Source organism: Acinonyx jubatus, chromosome E4 (assembly GCF_027475565.1).
Source record: "Acinonyx jubatus isolate Ajub_Pintada_27869175 chromosome E4, VMU_Ajub_asm_v1.0, whole genome shotgun sequence".
NCBI classification, from domain to species: domain Eukaryota; kingdom Metazoa; phylum Chordata; class Mammalia; order Carnivora; family Felidae; genus Acinonyx; species Acinonyx jubatus.
In genome coordinates, this window is record NC_069395.1 from 59,075,610 (window position 1) to 59,089,129 (window position 13,520).

The 13,520-nt window shown below is 40.1% G+C and overlaps 1 protein-coding gene across 2 annotated transcripts in view; it reads left to right on the plus strand.

The window, feature by feature from the left end:
• Nucleotides 1-13,520, plus strand: part of FMN2 (formin 2) — a 393,129-nt gene that overhangs the window by 39,958 nt on the left and 339,651 nt on the right. For both annotated transcript variants that reach the window (XM_027046367.2, XM_053209733.1), the window contains exon 3: nucleotides 3,659-3,825. In XM_027046367.2, the coding sequence (XP_026902168.2) occupies nucleotides 3,659-3,825 (167 nt within the window). The remainder of the gene's footprint in view (nucleotides 1-3,658; nucleotides 3,826-13,520) is intronic.

Genomic DNA, 13,520 nt, shown 5'->3' on the forward strand with positions numbered 1-13,520 from the left:
CATTTTCTCAGTGAATTATTTGAGAAGATCATTATCTCATCATTGAAAGGGCTGGGTTGGGGCACTTGTGTGACTTAGTTGGTCACTTGGTTGAACGTCCAACTTCAGCTCAGGTCATGATCTCGCAGTTTGTGGGTTCAGTCCCCACATCAGGCTCTGTGCTGAGAGCTCAGAGCCTTGAGCCTGCTCAGATTCTGTGTCTCCCTCTCTCTCTGCCCTTCCCCAATCATGCTCTGTCTCTCTGTCACTCAAAAATAAATAAACTTTAAGAAAATTAAAAAAAGAAAAGACTGGATTAAGGGGGGAGAAAATGTATGTGATTGTATTGGAGACTATATGCTTAGATGTGAATGCAGAGCAGTGTTGGGCCTAATTGAGGTTTATAGTCATGATAATAAAGTGAAAGCAGACAACGGGTGCATGTCTTTCCTTCACAGTGACCAGTTGCTCTGGTTCAGGCAAAGAAAAGGTGGATGTCTAGAATGGAACAAATTGGGGTTTGGGAATATTACTGGCTACCATGGGGGAGAGGGACAGGGGAGCTGTAGTGTTTGAATGGTACGATTACAGTGGTGGGACATGGAATTTAAGCAGGTGAGGAAGGGAGTGATGGATTGTGTGACAGTGGCAGGGATGATAGACTCAAGATCCCTGTGAAGGACGGGCCCTCAGAAGGGGTTCTAGAATATGAGTTGAAAGGATAGAAGGCAGTGGCCAAGGATTAGATGTTCCTTCCAGACATTTGTACATATATTGATGAATTTATGATCAAAACATTAATTGAGCGACTACATGTCAGGTCTTTCTTGAGATACTGGGTAAGAGGTGGTAACCAAACAATGGAGTCTGCTAAAATGGAGTTTACTTTCCAGGAGGAAGAGACAGATCACAGACTCACAAAAATTCAAGAGCGGAGATCTCTGAAGAATAAAGAGGGATAAGGTGAAAAAGAGTGACTGACAATGCTATTTGAGAAATGGAGGGTCAGGAAGTTATCTCAGTGGAAAAGACAACTGAGCAGAGGCCTGAATAAGATGAAACAGTGAGTCATTCAAGTATGTTGGAAAGAGTGTTCTAGTACAAAAGTCTCTGAGGTAAGCATGAGCTCTGTGTGCTAAAAAGGAGGAGGCCTGTAGGTCAGAGTGCCCTCAGGGAGAGCAGGAAAAGGTGACAGGAGGGGAAGGGCCTCTTGAGTCATGGTGACAGTTGGGTTTTTGTCTGAGGTTGATAGGAAGCCATGGAGGGCTGGAGTAAAGTTTGAAATTGGTCTTCTGAATGGGTTGCCTGTGTGGGGGAAGAGAAAGCACTGACTAGAGGCAAGGATTCAAGATCTCAGATGAGTTTTCTCCCTGGGTGTTGGTTTGATCTCCATGTGGATGTCAGAATCACTGATAAGAGTAGAGGTGGAAAACAGAGCAGTTGAGTCAGGAGGTAAAGTATTCAGTGAATGGCAGGGAGGGGATCAGGAATGACAAGAAGTCAGTGGATGCAAGAAAGGAGAAGGATGACAGCTGGTCTAGCCAGTGACAGGTCTAGCCATGCTGATGGTTTTGGAGAATAAATCACTTGAAATTACTAATGGGGATCAAGGAAGTCACTCACTCACTTCCTACCCCTAATATATGTGCGATTTGATACAAAATGTGTCCATGTGAGAGGGCTGCTGGAGAAGGACTCACGTGGCAGCCAGGTTACTTTCCATGCAATCAGGTGAGGTTCCCTTCAGAGAGGCTGAGGCAGGGATTCTCAAGCTGGGGTGATTTTGCTGGCTGGGGGACATGTGGCAATGTCTGAAGACGCTTGGCGTCTTACAATGGGAGGTGCAATGGTTATGCTGCATCTATTGAGTAATAGTGAGTGATGCTGCCTACATCCTACAATGCACAGGACAGCACAGGACAGAGAATTATCCATCCCAAGGTGTCCGTGGAGTTGTGGTTGAGAAGCCCTGGACGAAGGCTTGAGGGTTGTGTTTGTTCATCATGGAGCTGAAGTTCCAGGGAGGAACTTCCACATTATTCCATACCCTTTTTGATAATTTTTGGCTTGATACACATACACATTTACTCACTCCCACTTAAATACTCTCATATATGGAAGGTCCTATCTCCCTTACTTTCTGTCATACAAAGTTTCTGAGTTACAGGAAAGAACCACTTCATTTTCTGGCTGTTTTCAGTCATAAGATATGTAAAATGGGAATAGGAAAGAGACATCAAAATTGTATGATTAGTCTCCTGACAGACATTTATACATTTGAAATTTAGTTGTTCTAACAAGTACAGACCTGTGCCTGGTTTTGCATAGCCCTAAGCTAAGAATGCTTTTTACATTTTAAAGCTGTTCAAAATGAAAATGAAGAAGAATATGCAGCAGAGACCTTATGTGGCCCTCAAAGCCTAAAATATTTATTGTTTGATCCTTTATAGAAAGAGTTTGCTGGTCTCTGGTATAGAGGTATTTCCTTCCCAGTTCTGACTATGATAGGAACAAGTGTTTGTCACAGAACCATAGCATTGCATTTATTCAGAAATCCTAAAAATACTTATTAATGCTTCTTATGTGTGAGAGGCCATATTTGCAGGATATATGCTGGCTGTCAGGGAGTTTATTTTAGTGAGAGGTGTAGATGTTAAATAAGTACACACATGATTAAAATAATTAATTACACAAAGAACTAAGAAAGGCGCCAAAAGAGTATGGAAGGGGGTCACTGAAGGCTTTTTTGAATAAGCAATTTTAATCTAAATTTGAAGAATGAATCCGCTAATTACAGGCAGGGGCAGGAGCAGGGCAAGAGCTGAGGGAGCAGTTGTAGCCCTGGGAGGGATGCTGGAAATCTTCTGTGTCTATCGTAGTTGACTAATGCAGGAATCAGCTGAATGAATTTCTAAAGGGTAATAAAGTAGAGAGTGAGTGGTATTAGAAAGGATTAGGGACCTCCAGCCATTGTGTTCTCCCAGATGAGTCTGAGGTATAGCTGGGATTGAGAACCATGGCACCAGGAGGAACCCAGCCCTCTTGGTCCTCGGCCAGTGTCCTGTTCTCGTGCCTGTCTTCTCTGGTCTCTTCTAGGGAAATAAAAGCTGAAGTTTGCACCTGCCATAGAGCTATGGTTCTGAGGATCATATGAAAAAAATTTGTCTGACATATTTGCTGGCTCTTTTCTTGGGGGTTGGGGCCTTTCCCTGCCTCCTGTGTCCTCATTCTCTGCCCTTCTCTATTGCCATGCCAGAGACCATGAATGTCAGTCACTGACATTTCTTAGTCCACTTGGTGGTTGCTAACTGCTCCCTCAGGGAGCCATTAGCAGGGTAAATGAAGAGAGGAAGGAGGGTTACCAATGATAATCCCAAAGGCTGGGCACTTCTTTAGGTGGAAATATACTTCTTCAGGTGGGCCATCATGTGGCGTATCCTCTTTTGGGGCAGGAGATATTTTGGGAGGTGGGAGAGCAAACCAGAGCCACCTTCTCCCATGTGGTATCCCAGTCCTCAGACTATGGAGTTTTCTGTGTGTTTGAGAAGCTGCTGTCTGTGCACTTCAGTGGCCTTGGCAACAGTGATGCTCACTGGTTGTGTTTTTCCAGGCTTCACTCCTCTGGGAGGGTTCCGAGCCAGGTGACATGCCAGTGCTCCTGACTGTATTTCATCTGCAGGGCGAACTCTGTTGGAGAAGCTGTTCAGCCAACAAGAGAACGGGCCTCCAGAAGAAGCAGAGAAGTTTTGCTCCCGGATCATTGCCATGGGTCTTCTACTTCCTTTCAGTGACTGCTTCAGGGAACCATGTGATCAGAACGCCCAATCAAGTTCAGCTCCATTTGATGTAAGTAAGAACATTTACTTCTGTCTGCGAGGCAGATTGGAGTTAAAATAGCAGCTGTGATGTGTGTCTGCCCACTCACCCCACACTTTAAATACCAACATGTGATGCAAGTCATCCTTCCCTCAGCCACTCAGCAGCTCAGCATGTCTATTTAATTTCTACACTTTCCTTCCTCACTTAAGTAATCCTAAGTATATTTGTCAAACCTCCTTTTCTTAACAGATGGTCACTCTTGACAGTTTTCTAACCTGCTTTAATCGGTGATGATTTTCAAGTGGCTCTGAGTCAGGACTGCCTACTTGGCTGTCATGGACATTACTTCACAAGCAGTACCAAAGGGCCAGAGCTTTGTTCCCAGGGGGCTGCAGGTTTCCATGGGTGCCTAGAACACTATTTCAGTGTGTTCACAGCTCATCTATTTACTAACCATTGATATGAAGCAGCATTGTCTGCTTTCTCCCCAGCTCCCATTCACCAAGAGCATTCATACTGTGAAACAGTAATCGAAAAGGCATATTCATAATTCCTAATGAATATCAATCAGCACAGCTGGATTATCATTGTCAAGCCAGGTATTGCTAATGTTTCTCAGGTATGTGGTACATGTGTGACATTGGTAGTTGTATTGAGTTGCGTCTAAAACCCAGATATATAAGAATGCTCCTGTGTGATTTTCTGATAAGAAAATTGAAGGTCTGGTTGGCTCACTTGTGCAGAGCCCAGTATTTGTGAGGCAGAGTAATGGGTTCTCGTCCATATGGGTTCGTTACAGTTGTTTCCTTGCTTCCAACTACACCCTTCTTCTGTGCCTTTAGTATACATGCTATTGACCAGTGAATGAAATAATGGTGACTTTTGAAAGGCAATGAAAATGAGCCCTGATCAAGATGTGACAGTAAATAATAAAATGTCTATATGTCTTGCATTTCTTCTTTCTCTTCTTCATACATTATAAACTATGTTCTTCCTTGATCTCCCTTCAGTATTAGGGAAATAAATCACGTAAAGTATCGTGAGATCTTCTTGACACTTTCCATGTGAAAGAAGGCTTCTCAGGATGTGCTGTGACTTGTGAATCTTGCTTCTTAAGATCTTTATATTTAATTATTTTTAAAAATGGCACTAGCTAATTATTTCTAGGTAGATCTTTTTATTCTATGGGAAGAATTGGATAATTTAAAATTTTCCTTCCTTCTTTTTTCTTTCTTTTTTTTTTTTTTTTGATGAGAGAATTGTGTTATGATAGAAACTGAACACCTGGGGACTGTGTAGCTAAAAGTGTGCAGAGAGCTGTGTTCTAGAAAATACATAAATTTGCACGTTGGGATTAAAATAAATGTGGCACAAAGGCAAACCCTGGCCATGTCTAAAGCTTGCCTTTTGATTGGAACTACCCCCAAAATGACTGCATTATCCTCTTAAAGTTTAGAGGTAAACGGTCTTCTCATTCAATAAATGTGGAATTGGAATAAACTGAAAAGAATAGGATTATTCTATACCTCCTTTTTTTCTTTCTTAATCACTGAACTGGCTGCTGCTTTTTTGTAATGTTTATTTATTTTGAGACAGGGGGAGTGTGCAAGCTCTGTGGAGCCCAATGTGGGGCTTGATTCAGGGCTTGATTGCACAAACTGTGAGACAGTGACCTGAGCTGAAATCAAGAGTCGGTCCCTTAACTGACTGAAACACCCAGGTGCCCCTGAACTGGCTGCTTCTCATCTTCCACCTCCCTCCATTCCTGTGTTAGAGTAGTAACCCCTCTCATGATTGTCTGTCTGGAGGACAGCTGGGTATGGCAAAGAGAGGGAAAAGCAAACAAATAAAATCCCTTAATATGGTAGAAAGTAATTTCCTCAGAATAAGAATTTCTTTCCCTCATCTTTCTGTGATTGTATTTTCTCCTTTATTTGTTGGCTCTGTAGAACATCTCTACTCCCCCTGCCAAACTAAACGCAAAACAAATAAGAATTTAAAGTCACTTTAGTGAGAAATGTTATTCCATATACTTAAACAGAAGTTCAGTCACACAACTGTGCATTTCCTGTATGCACAGTCAAGGATTTTCTTCAAAACTCAACAGAGGTAACAATACAGGGAGTTATGTAGACTGAGGTATTAGTGGGGAAATGGAGAGGAAGGCACTTATCTGTGTGCGGAGAAATTTCTGATAATTAGTTTCTTTGATGATTTCCAGAAAATCGCTCTTGGGAGGATTTCTAACCAACAATTCTCTTGGGGGAAAGTAGCCCTTCGAGACTGATCACCATGTGGGAATAAATTCATAACTGGCACTATTCCTAACCCAACTTTGATCCCTTCCCTAAGACCATCCGATTCCCTCCTTTTCCTCCTCTTGCCATTTATACACATAATTAGAGCAGTAAAGAGTTTTGACTTAGGGATCTCACTGATATGGTTTGTGGATTAGCTTTCTTCATTCAACCTTTTTGATTCTAGCCCCATGTTATATTATACATTTTTTAGGGCCTAACATTTTGCTTTAGAAATGCTATAAATAATATGAAAAGACTTCACATAAGTTTCAAGAACACTAAAAGGTAAAGAGCTTTGAGTGATAATGTTAATTCATTCACAGATGCTTACCAAATACATTCTATATGCCAGGGAGTGCTTTAGTCTCCACAGATACGTCACTGAGGAAGAGAAATAGGATTTCTGTTCTCCTGAAATTTATATCCTCTTCATGGTGGGGAGAGACACATAAAAGACAAAACAAAACAACAAGTAAAAGCATAGGTCATGAATTTACATCAGATTCTAGTAAATGCTATAAAGGAAATAAACCCTAGTAACACGATAGGGTGAATGAGGGTGGGGTAGGGTGAGTGTAGGGGAAGCCTCACTAAGGATTCCTGATGGGAGGTCTGAGGGAAGATCATTCCAGGAAGCTCACCTGATAAGTACAGAGGGTCTAGGGAGAGTATAAGCATGACCTAAGCACACAGCCTGAGCACCTGCATGGGTGAAGTTTAATGAGTTGAGGATAGAAAGGACTCAGGGTCAGAATGTGCAGGGTCCTGAAAGCCATGGAGGGAAAATAGATTTTTATTTAAGTAGGAGCTTTGGGAAGGTTTTATGCAGGGCAAGAACATATTTTACATGAATCATTTATCCTAGTCTTTGGATAATGGAGTATTGGAGGCAGAAGTAGAAGTAGGAAATCCAGGTGGGCTTATTGGAATAGTTGAGTGAGGGATGGTGGTGGTAACTTGGGGTAGGATGGTGGTGAGGGAGAGAAGAGTCCTTGGGTGTGAGATGGATTCTGTAGGTGGAGCTGATGGGACTTCTGGTAAGTTAGACGTGGGGGCAATGGAAAAAGAAAGTCAACTATAACTTCTTAGTTTTTTATTTTAAGTAGCTGGGTGGATGCTTGTGCCATTTATTAAGATGGAGAAGCCAGGTCTGTTTTAGGAGGAAAATGTTGTAAGGACAGAACTAGTGCTCGTTATATACTTTTCTTGAATAAAATTCTGTTTATTTAGAAAACTAATACTTAGCATATAAGCTGACCAACATTAGCTTTTGCTTTTCACTGGTGGAATGATGTTGACTTTATTAGCTAATCAAAATTAGGGCCATGATATAAAGATATTTCAACCATCAGGTTTGTAGCCCTTTGCATAGCCATGTATTCACAAAACAGAAAGAAAGATGGAGATCCTTTATAGGCCTGATAGCATTGTGCATTATCTTTTTCCATTTCCATTACTAACCTGGGGACCCAGAAACTATCAACTTACTTCTTATTCTCTGACATATCCTCACATTTGCCTTTTGCTTTTTTTTTTTTTTTTTTTTTTTTGTTACTGTTGTTGGTTTTGTGTATCCGATAGAATTCTAAGCTAGATCATTTCTGAAGCTAACGAGAGAAAACACATGCATATTACTACTGCTTGGTAGATTGTATTCTTTAATTGTAGATCATGGTATTTTTTTTGTGGTGAGGAAAGACTTTTTTCCTTCTGGAGCCTGTTCTAGTCATTTCTCAAGTGTTAGAAAAAAATCTCTCTCCTGAAATGTTTGCCATAAATCCTTAGAAATAGCAAAAACTTCATTATGTCACATCATATATAGTTGACCCTTGAACAATGTGGGGGTTAGGGGCACACCCCCCACACACAGTCAAAACTACACATACAACTTTTGACTTCCCCCAAATTTAACTACTCAGGGCCTACTGTTGATTGGAAGCCTTACTGATAACAAAACTAGTTGATTAACACATGTTTTGTATGTTATATGTATTACATACTGTATTCTTACAAAAAAGTAAGCTAGGGAGAAGAAAATGTTATTAAAATCATAAGGAAGGAAAATACATTTACTGTACTATAAAAAAGTATATAAGTGAACCCACATAGTTCAAACCCGAGTTGTTCAAGAATCAGGTGTAACTTGCAGTTTTGGGCCACTGCCCTGCTCCCTGTGGACAAAGAATGCTAGTCCTCAGCCTATGGCTGACCACGGGCTCTGGCTCATTGCCTGTTAGTTGTAGATGGAGGTCATTTTGCAAGAATAGGTTCAGTATGTGGTCCCTCAAGATCCCTTTTCCTTTGAATGCTTTTATTTATATTAGATTTTTCTGAGTCATATTCATTAGCGACTGTTTTCCAGCAAACCACAGTTATCTCACATAGGTCTTCTAGGATTTCTTTAATCATCACTGTGTCAGATATCATGTTGCCTCTGCATCACAAAAAATAAAGCGAGTTTACTTGGCCCAAAGATTTTGGCAGGAGTAAATGATTATACTTGCTCCTTTAGAACTGATTTTAAATGTCTTCCTAGTAGAATATTTTTGGATCCCTGGCTTTTTTGGGTTTGGCAGGTTTTGCTAATTTTGCTAACTATGTAGTAATCCCATGCTTACCAGATGGGCAAGAGCTCCTTGCTATGTGTGTAAATGGCTATAAGTTTGAATGAGTTATTAGTGAGGCTATAATTAAAGAGAAGGAAGACATGAAAATTTAGGCTAAAAAGGCATAAAGAAAACATGATCCTGAACGTGTCAGAAAAATAATTCATCAATCAAAACCAATAATGGTCTCTGCTGAAAAACTAATGAAATACACTCTGCTCACCATCACCAGTAGCTGGAATGAAGACTTAAGTGAACAAATAGAAATGATCATTTCTATTTGAATCCAATTTTTTTCAGAGTAGGAAGAATACTTGGATACTTTTTAGTCAAAGCCACACAAATCTTTTTCTGAGAAGAAATAAAAGCCATGACACATCTTTCAGTTCTAAGAAAATGCACACACACACACACACACACACACACACACATACATTACTGTACTTTTGTTTTTGAAACACTGTGTATAGGATTAGGTCTCAGGAAGTTTTTAAGTGTGATATTAAAATTATATTTAATTTTCAGACCATCTTTTTAAATTATTTTAGCTGAACATTTCTTTTCCTTGCAGACTTCCCTCTAATCTCAACGTAGGAGTCAGTAGTAAAACAGAAGATTTCATTTAACAAAATTCATTTTGTAGCCATAGTTTTACATCTGTTCCATTACTCAGGTAATCATTGCCTAAACTCATGAGAAGCAGGGTGACAAGAGTAGATTGAAAATATAATCCTTTCCCTCAGTTTTACTTATTTTAGTCTTTGTTTGTTTAATTTTAAGGACTTAAAAGAGGTCTAAGGTACTACATTCACCTGGTTAAAGAAGAGCTCTGCTCCTGGCCCTGGCCTCTCCCACTCTAGTTCTACCCTTGCCTGGCTCTCCTTGTTCTTGTTTTGATGGTTTTAACTTTGATATTTTAAGTTTGCTGATTTGCCTTTGGGCTGTCACAGATTAGGATTTAGGTATTTCCCAACCTTTCCCCTCCCCATTCCTTCCAGTATAGTTAATACTGGTCTTCTAGTTTCCCTTTGATAATTCTGCCTTGAACCTTAAATAATATGGTTCAGATTATTTTGTCGTTTCATTGACTTCGGATGATGTCTCCTGCTGCCCCACCCACCTCACATAATTAGGCTATCTAGTGTCCCTACTTTCTCCTCCACCTGGTCCCAACCTGAGCTTTCTAGCTTCTACCAAGAACACTTTTATCCTTCAGGTATATTTTTAAGGTTAATTGTTTTAAAAAATGTTTATTCATTTATTTTGAAAGGGAGAGAGAGACAGAGAAAGAGAGAGAGAGAGAGAGAGAGAGAGAGAGAGAGAGAGAGAGAATCTCAAGCAGTCTCCACGCTGTGAGTGCAGAGCTGGATATGGGGCTTGACGTGAGATCATGACCTGAGCTAAGTCAAGAGTCCGATGCTTAACAGACTGAGCCACCTAAGCTCCCCTAAGGTTAATTTTTAATTTTATTTTAAAAGTTGAGAAAATGTTTGGACACCCTGTAACTGTTGCCTTGCAGAGGCGATAGTGTGCTCTGATTTCATTTCCTTTTTAATATCCCAAAATCACAGCCCCCAGGCCACTCAGATGAGGATGTTTCTGGGGTTAAGTTCCAATGGATTCTGTTATTTTAATAAACAGTCACTTGCTCAAAAGTATCCCGTATTTAGTTCAGTTACATTTGATTTATCCCTTTCTGATATAGGGAGCCCTCATCTAGCACAACAAAGTTTTTGATTGCCTTTTATTTTGTTTTCTTTTGGGAGAAGAAACCTGTATCTATCTATCTGTCTGTCTGTCTGTCTGTCTATCTATCTATCTATCTATCTATCATCTATTTATCTATCATCTTTCTTTTTCTTTCTCTTTCTTTCTTTTTCTATCTATATTCTCAATATCTTTGAGTTTGTACCCTATTCTTACCATTTAATGGAGTTCTTTCAATTTTTCTTGAAGACTACTGCTGTGGTCTGAATATTTGTATACAAAATTCATACTTTGGAATCCTTATGCCTGGTGTGATGGTGTTTGGAGGTGGGGCCTTTGGGAGGTGACCAGATCAGGAGGATGGAGCCCTCATGAATGGGGTTAGTGCTCTTTTAAAAGAGATCCTGCCCAGAGATATCTCCTTCCACCATGTCAGGATGCAGTGAGAAGGCACCAACTATGAACCAGAAAGAGGGATCTTACTAGATAAGGAACGCTGTTGTTTCCTTGATCTTGGACTTCCAACCTCCATTGTGAGAAATAAATTCTGTTGTTTATAAGCCATCCAAACTATGATATTTGTTATAGCAGCCTGAATGGATTAAGACATCTAATAGCTTCCTCTTTTAATTTAGATCAGGTTCCTGATATATAATTATGACTTCTATTTTTTTTTTTCCAGCTCCTTTTCTCTTGCCCTGCCCCTGGTTATTAGGCGCACAGAAATTAACGACTCTATTCTCAACTGATTTACAGCCACTTTAAAGAGAAAAGATATGTAAAGAAATTATTGGACTTTAGTGGTTGCGGTGGGCTCTGTAGTCTGATTGTCCTGGATTTGAATCCTGGATTTCCCGCTTACTCTGTAAACATAGGTGAATGGCTTAGTTTCTCAGTTTGTTTCTTGTAAAATGAGCAGTGATGTACTGGTTTCTGAGTAAGAGGAAAGCATGAATACAAATAAAGCATTGTGTAGAGTATAGGGCATACAGTAAGTGTTCAATGTATGTTAACTGTCGCCACAGATCATAATTGCATTTAGAGTTCCAGTGGAGGTATGTACAGTGAAGGGAGCAAAGGAGAGGATTAACTGAGTCTCCTTGGTAGCTCAGGAGATAATCCTTAGGGTGAGACTTGAGGCTGAATTGGAGTTTGCTGTAGGGACCAGCCAGATCAGGATAAGTCTATGTATGAAGCATGCAGATGATTTTGAGTATAAATTGAGAGAATGATAGGTAAAAGGAGGCCAGACATGGAAATATTTATGTCACCTTAGAGATGTTTTTAGTATATATGCTGCTGAAGTGAGCACTCCTTGGGGATGTTTGTAAATAATTTTTGAGTAGTTAAGCTATAACAGATTGCCATTTATAAGAAATCATTCTGGTTGCAGAGTAGAGAATGAAGAAGTTTAAAATTGGTGCTGGGATGATCAGTTAAAATGTCTAAACTGAAACAGGCAGTGTGGAAGGAAAGAGACAGCTATGGGGAATGTTTAGGATTTAGAATTGACAGGACTTGTCATTTTAATTAGATATGGGGAAGTGAAGGAGTAGATGGCTTCTTTGGTTTCGGATTTGCAACTCTAGGTGGATGGTGATACTCTATCTACAAAGAGGCAGAATACTAAGGAGGGAACACGTTTCACGGAAGATGATAAAACTCTCATGGACATCTAGAATAGAATGTATGATTGTTTGGGACATAATGGTGGCAATTCCTAGAGGGAGAAGGAGCTGCTGTTACTAGCATTACCATAGTTGCATTAAAAATAAGCAGATCTAATAAATTATGATAGAGAGTAATAAATCAAGATTAAAGTTCTCTTTTAAATAATTTTATTTAATTTATTTTTAAAGTTTACATCTAAGTTAGTTAGCATACAGTGCAACAATGATTTCAGGAGTAGGTTCCTTAATGCCCCTTACACATTTAGCCCATCCTCCCTCCCACAACCCCTCCAGCAACCCTCAGTTTGTTCTGCATATTTATAAGTCTCTTCTGTTTTGTCCGCCTCCCTGTTTTTATATTATTTTTGTTTCCCTTCCCTTATGTTCACCTGTTTTTTTATCTTAAAGTCCTCATATGAGTGAAGTGAATGAGATACCACCTCACACCAGTCAGAATGGCTAACATTAACAACTCAGGCAACAACAGATGTTGGTGAGGATGCGGAGAAAGAGGATCTCTTTTACACTGCTGGTGGGAATGCAAACTGATGCAGACACTCTGGAAAATAGTATAGAAGTTCCTCAAAAAATTAAAAATAGAGCTACCCTATGACCCAGCAATTGCACTACTAGGTATTTATTTGAGGGATACAGGTATGCTGTTTTGAAGGGGCACGTGCACCCCAATGTTTATAGCAGCACTATCAACAGCGGCCAAAGTATGGAAAGAGCCCAAAAGTCCATCAACGGATGAATGGATAAAGAAGATGTGGTATATATATATACACCAATCAAAAAGAATGGAATCTTGCCATTTGCAACCATGTAGTTGGAACTAGAGGGTATTATGCTAAGCGAAATTAGCCAGAGAAAGACAAATATCATAAGATTAAAATTCTTAAGGACAGTGAGAAATAGGTGTAGTGAAAATGGGTTAATGGGAGGCTTTGGCCAGAAGATACTGGTATTCAAGATTTCAGAGATGAAGCTGTTCTACTGATTCCAAAGTCCAGTCTGTGGAGTGGAATGCCCATTGTCTTTGGAATTGAGGCACTGAGGTTGTTGGCTGGGATTTAGTGTCCCACAGGATTGTGGAGGAGTAGGTGTTGAGATGCGGACATGAGACCATGCCAACAGTCCTGGAGGAGTGTAAGGCTGTGTGGAGGTCAGTTAGTTTCTGCAATAAGGAAATCAGATAATGACATTACTGCTTGATATGGGCTTCAAAGGTGCAGAGGATTCTGCACAGGGTGGGCATGGAATATTCTTTAGATGATTATGGAGGGCTAGATTATGAGGCCATGTTATACAAGAGGAATCAGGAACATCTCCTTTTAGTTCAGTCCTTACTTGCTTGATTTATCACATCAGCCTTTTTAATTACCTTCTTGGGTATGCCTGTTACTAGTCACCAGTCCAATCTCCTTGTGCTTTCCTAG